We start from the raw sequence: 6274 nt of genomic DNA, 5'->3' as shown, positions 1-6274 counted from the left end.
TGTCTTATGGACGCCCCTCCACCAGACAATAAAAAGGTGACATCAACCCCACAAATATAAACCCCACTTGCCACCGCTACAGGGCAAGTGGGAAGAGCTGGGCAAAACACCAGAATTGGTGCATCTAATAGATGCGCCTTTTGTGGGCAGCTGGGGGGGCAATATTCATGGCCCCTTACTAGCCTGAGAATACCAGCCTCCAGCTGTCTGCTTTAGCTTGGCTGGTTGTCAAAAAATGGGGGGAGACCCTACACCATTTTTTTACATTATTTAAATAACATAAAAAAATTGCATGGGGCCCCTCTATTCTTGGTAACCTATCTTGCTAACGCTGACAGCTGAGGGTTGTAGCCCCCAGCTCTGAGTTTTGCCTGGCTGGTTATCAAAAATACAGGGGAACCCACGCTATTTTTTTAAATTACTTATTTAGAGCGCAGGCGCCGGCTAATGAATACTCCCATCAGCCACCACCTACTCTCACTGTTATTAGTGGCAGCAGGCGTAGACTGATGGAGCAGTAGTCCCATCAGCTGACGCCAGTGACCGCAGGCAACTTTTTACCTCCGATCACAGCTGTGATAAGAAGCAGTGTTTGCCGTGCTGTCATGCAAATGACCGTGCAATAAACACTCAGTGTTCATGGGGCCGAAACCTGAACAGTTACACGGACTTCCTGGTGAAGTCCATGTTCGGTGTCTGTGCCAGAACAGTAGGTGTTCAGTACAAACGCCTAACTTTAATGTTCGTGCTCGCCCATCTCTAATTAGAATCACGTATGGTTTTATGAAGGAAAAAAAAAAAAAAAATGATGGCAGCAAAACCTCAGCACAATGCAAAGTGTGACGTTAGAGTGTTAACTACAATTATTTAGACAGAATTTATTAAATAAGGCAGAAACGGTGAAAATTATCAGTTCTTCGCCCAAAATGGCCCAGAACTGTCATAACATCTAAGAGACTCCAACTTAAATACAATTTATGTATGAGATCGCTTAGTGACTCCTGCTACAGTATTCTGTTTCTGACAAGGTTGTCAAAGCCTTGATTTTTGTGGCACAGGTCCCAGCCATTTTTCACCTGAAAGACAGGACAGAAGACAAGAAAAGTGTTTTCAGTATTGGGGAGGGTTCACACTGCATCTTTTCTCACCATTTTCTTGCGGAAAGCAAGAGCCACAAAAAAGGCTAAACTTTAAAAGAAGAAATGTACACTCTTCAGGGGTCTTCTGTCAGGAAGACACTTAATTTTTACAGCTGAAGTCAATAGAACAGCTAAAAAACGGACGGAAGGTTTTTTTTTTTTTACAGTTTTTTTTTTGCCGCAAAGAAGCTAGCACTTTCTTTATTGCTTAAGGGAACACCAAAAAAGAGCATTCAGTAAAATTCTGAAAGACAAAAGCTGAAAAAAAGCTAGAGTAAAAAATGCTGGAAAAAAACAATTAGGAAACATCCAAATAAACAGTAGCAAAAGACGCTTCAGGATTACAAAACCATCAGAAAAAAAAAGATTTTCCTGAAGCATCCTCTGCTAGAAAAGGGACATGTTTGACCACTGGAAAAAGTAGTTGGAAGACACTTCTAATCTGCCATCATAATAAAGCATACATTAATGCTTAAAGAAGCTCTCCTACCATCAAAGTTTCTATCTTCTTAATATATTGCAGCCATCATATTATATAGCACTGTGTACTTACAACGGTTTTCCTTTCTACACAGCTTATTCTTCTATTTTCCATTAGGTCTATGACATCAAGTGATTAAAAACTGACCAGCTGAATCCTTCTAAGCTCTATGTAGAAACAGGGAACCTCTTTTCCCTGCATGAGTCGTCATGAGAACTACAAATCTACATTACTGCAAAGTCTCTGGCAGCTCAGTTTCCTCCCTTCTTCAAATCCTGACCCAGCTGTTCTGCTCCCTCCCTGCCAAGGACTTTGCAGTAATGTAGGATTGTAGTTCTAATGATTACTCGTACAGAGAAACGATGCTTCCTGTTTCATCATACAGCCAGTCAGTTTTTAATCATGTGATGCCATAGACCTAATGGAAAAGAGAACAATTAACAGGGTAGAAGGTGCAAAATCAGCAATTGTGAGTAGATAGTGCTTTATAATATCACGCGGCCGGCCAGTGGGTTTGGTCTCACTCCATACAAGTGTACGGAGCGAGGCCGCACCCACCGACTGGGAGTAATTATTAAGTATACATACCCTCCAGTCCCCGCTTACAAACCGATGAATCCTTGCAGCGCACAGAGTGTGCTCTGGGGGAATTCATAAGTATGCAGTCACACCGAGTAAAATTTTGATGGGAGTGCTACTTTAAGGCCGGGGTGACACTTGCGAGTGCAATGCGAGAAACTCGCATCAATACCCGGCACTGCCGCCGGCACTCGGGACCGGAGTGTGCGGCTGCATGTATTTCTATGCAGCTTTGCAGCGAGAGACTCGCGTGAGTTTCTCGTATTGCACTTGCAAGTGTCACCCCGGCCTAAGCAGAAGTGAGAGGTGCTGGATAATCCTTTTAAGTTCTTATGCAAACTGTGAATCAAGAGCGTTTTTCAAGATTATTTACAATGAAATAACTTGTGCGTATGGTTAGTTTTTACTTATTACACATAGAAAAATACAAAGTAAAAGTGCAATATCAGACATGCAAGAGACCAGTCAGCTATTGCCCCACATAACTGTACAGTATATTATATTTAATTAAATTACACATTCACTACAAAATGTTATCTGCACTGATATACTGACCCAGCAGATGAGCTAAAAGTTCAAACCGATCAGATCCAAAAAACAACTCCGGCTTTCCATCTATATGAGCCACTATGGAGGGCATTCCGAAAACCTGCACAGCAACAGAAAAAAGAATTACCGTAAGTAAATCAACAAGGATAGGGAGTTATGGAATGTCTTCCCTTCATTACCACCAAGTCAAGATAAGCTCAAAATCCCCATGGAAGGGGAGTTGCTTTTTTTTTTCTGGGATGTTTTGCAGGTTTTTTTTAAAGTTTAACCATTTCACCCTCCAAGGCTGTTTTAGGGTATGTGCACACGTTGCGGATTTGCCTGCGGATCCGCTGCGGACTGGCCGCTGCGGATTCGCAGCAGTTTTCCATCAGGTTTACAGTACCATGTAAACCTATGGAAAACCAAATCCGCAGTGCCTATGCTGCGGAAAATTCCACGCGGAAACGCTGCGGTTCATTTTCCACAGCATGTCACTTCTTTGTGCTGATTCCTGTTGTGAATTCTGTGGCTGAATTCACTCCTGTGGTCACAAGTGGTACTGCAGCTTCTGAGCTTCCTCCCTCAGGTGTTCTGGTGAGCTCGTTGGCTGCTTTGTTATTTAACTCCACCTGATTCTGTCTTCCTTGCTCCTTGTCAATGTTCCAGTGTTGGATCTGAGCTTCTGGATCTTTCCTGTGGCCTGCTGCTCTGCTTAGATAAGTGCTTCTTTGCTTTTGTTGCTACTTTTTCTGTCCAGCTTGTCATTTCGTTTTGCTGGAAGCTCTGAGACGCAAAGGGTGTACCGCCGTGCCGTTAGTTCGGCACGGTGGGTCTTTTTGCCCCCTTTGCGTGGTTTTTTGCTTTAGGGTTTTTTGTAGACTGCAAAGTTCTCTTTGCTATCCTCGCTCTATCTAGAATATCGGGCCTCACTTTGCTGAATCTATTTCATCCCTACGTTTGTCTTTTCATCTTGCTAACAGTCATTATATGTGGGGGGCTGCCTTTTCCTTTGGGGTATTTCTCTGAGGCAAGTCAGGCTTGTTTTTCTATCTTCAGGCTAGTCAGCTCCTCAGGCTGTGCCGAGTTGCATAGGTAGTGTCAGGCGCAATCCACAGCTGCCTTTAGTTGTGTTTAGGATAGGTTCAGGTATTGCGGTCTACAGAGATTCCACGTCTCAGAGCTCGTTCTATTGTTTTTGGGTTGTCAGATCACTGTATGTGCTCTGATTGCTGGCACACTGTGTCACTGGATTGCCTACATAACAGTACAAGGAGCCAACCTAATGATTCTCAATAGAGGGAAAAAAGAAGTTCTGACATCATTTTTTTTTCTCAGCTCTGTGTTCAGTCTTTTTTTTCCCCTAGACATTTGGGTGTTTCAGGACACAGGTGTGGACATGGATATTCAGGGTCTGTGCTCTTCAATGGATAATCTCGTTACACATGTACAAAGGATTCAAGATACTATTGATCAGAAATCTATGTTATAACCAAGAATTCCTATTCCTGATTTGTTTTTTGGTGATAGAACTAAGTTTCTTAATTTCAAAAATAATTGTAAGCTATTTCTGGCCTTGAAACCTCATTCTTCTGGTAATCCTATTCAACAGGTTTTGATTATTATTTCTTTTTTGCGCGGCGACCCTCAGGACTGGGCATTTTCTCTTGCGCCAGGAGACCCTGCATTGAGTAATGTCAATGCGTTTTTCCTGGCGCTCGGATTACTTTACGATGAGCCTAATTCAGTGGATCACGCTGAGAAAAATTTGCTGGCTTTGTGCCAGGGTCAGGATGATATAGAAGTATATTGTCAGAAATTTAGGAAGTGGTCAGTACTCACTCTGTGGAATGAATCTGAGCTGGCAGCTTTGTTCAGAAAGGGTCTCTCTGAGGCTCTTAAGGATGTCATGGTGGGATTTCCTATGCCTGCTGGTTTGAATGAGTCTATGTCTTTGGCCATTCAGATCGGTCGACGCTTGCGCGAGCGTAAATCTGTGCACCATTTGGCGGTATTGTCTAAGAGTAAACCTGAGCCTATGCAGTGCGATAGGACTATGACCAGAGTTGAACGGCAAGAACACAGACGTCTGAATGGTCTGTGTTTCTACTGTGGTGATTCCACTCATGCTATTTCTGATTGTCCTAAGCGCACTAAGCGGTTCGATAGGTCTGCCGTCATTGGTACTGTACAATCCAAATTCCTTCTGTCCATTACCTTGATATGCTCTTTGTCAACGTATTCTGTCATTGCGTTTGTGGATTCAGGCGCTGCCCTGAATCTGATGGATTTGGATTATGCTAAACGTTGTGGGTTTTTCTTGGAGCCTTTGCGGTGTCCCATTCCGTTGAGAGGAATTGATGCTACACCTTTGGCCAAGAATAAACCTCAGTACTGGACCCAGCTGACCATGTGCATGGCTCCTGCACATCAGGAAGTTATTCGCTTTCTGGTGCTACATAATCTGCATGATGTGGTCGTGTTGGGGTTGCCATGGCTCAAACCCATAATCAAGTATTGGATTGGAACTCTATGTCGGTATCCAGCTGGGGTTGTCAGGGGGTACATGGTGATGTTCCATTTTTGTCTATTTCGTCATCCACTCCTTCTGAGGTCCCAGAGTTCTTGTCTGATTATCAGGATGTATTTGAAGAGCCCAAGTCCGATGCCCTACCTCCGCATAGGGATTGTGATTGTGCTATCAATTTGATTCCTGGTAGTAAATTCCCTAAAGGTCGATTATTTAATTTATCCGTGCCTGAACACGCCGCTATGCGCAGTTATGTGAAGGAATCCCTGGAGAAGGGACATATTCGCCCATCGTCATCACCACTGGGAGCAGGGTTCTTTTTTGTAGCCAAGAAGGATGGTTCGCTGAGACCGTGTATTGATTACCGCCTTCTTAATAAGATCACTGTTAAATTTCAGTATCCCTTGCCATTGTTATCTGACTTGTTTGCTCGGATTAAGGGGGCTAGTTGGTTCACTAAGATAGATCTTCGTGGTGCGTATAATCTGGTGAGAATCAGGCAAGGAGATGAATGGAAAACTGCATTTAATACGCCCGAGGGTCATTTTGAGTATCTAGTGATGCCGTTCGGACTTGCCAATGCTCCATCTGTGTTTCAGTCTTTTATGCATGACATCTTCCGTGAGTATCTGGATAAATTCCTGATTGTTTACTTGGATGACATTTTGATCTTCTCAAATGATTGGGACTCTCATGTGAAGCAGGTCAGAATGGTTTTCCAGGTCCTGCGTGCTAATTCTTTGTTTGTGAAGGGATCAAAGTGTCTCTTCGGTGTGCAGAAAGTTTCATTTTTGGGGTTCATCTTTTCCCCTTCTACTATCGAGATGGATCCGGTTAAGGTCCAAGCCATCCAGGATTGGACTCAGCCGACATCTCTGGAAAGTCTGCAAAAATTCCTGGGCTTTGCTAATTTTTATCGTCGCTTCATCTGTAATTTTTCTAGCATTGCCAAACCATTGACCGATTTGACCAAGAAGGGTGCTGATTTGGTTAATTGGTCTTCTGCTGCTGTGGAAG

General features: G+C 43.4%; 1 protein-coding gene across 1 annotated transcript in view; it reads right to left on the bottom strand.

Annotated features, from left to right (window-relative positions):
• Positions 1-863: 863 nt before the first annotated feature.
• LOC138665800 (glutathione S-transferase kappa 1-like) overlaps positions 864-6274 on the bottom strand; it is a 28468-nt gene continuing 23057 nt past the window's right edge. The window contains exons 7-8 of the mRNA XM_069753642.1: positions 2755-2848; positions 864-1076 (exon numbers count right to left, since the gene is read on the bottom strand). Of these exons, the coding sequence (XP_069609743.1) occupies positions 1033-1076; positions 2755-2848 (138 nt within the window). The 3' untranslated portion in view covers positions 864-1032. The remainder of the gene's footprint in view (positions 1077-2754; positions 2849-6274) is intronic.

This window comes from Ranitomeya imitator, chromosome 2 (assembly GCF_032444005.1).
Source record: "Ranitomeya imitator isolate aRanImi1 chromosome 2, aRanImi1.pri, whole genome shotgun sequence".
NCBI classification, from domain to species: Eukaryota; Metazoa; Chordata; class Amphibia; order Anura; family Dendrobatidae; genus Ranitomeya; species Ranitomeya imitator.
The sequence above is the reverse complement of the archived record's forward strand: the minus strand, read 5'-3'. Positions and strand labels throughout refer to the sequence as shown.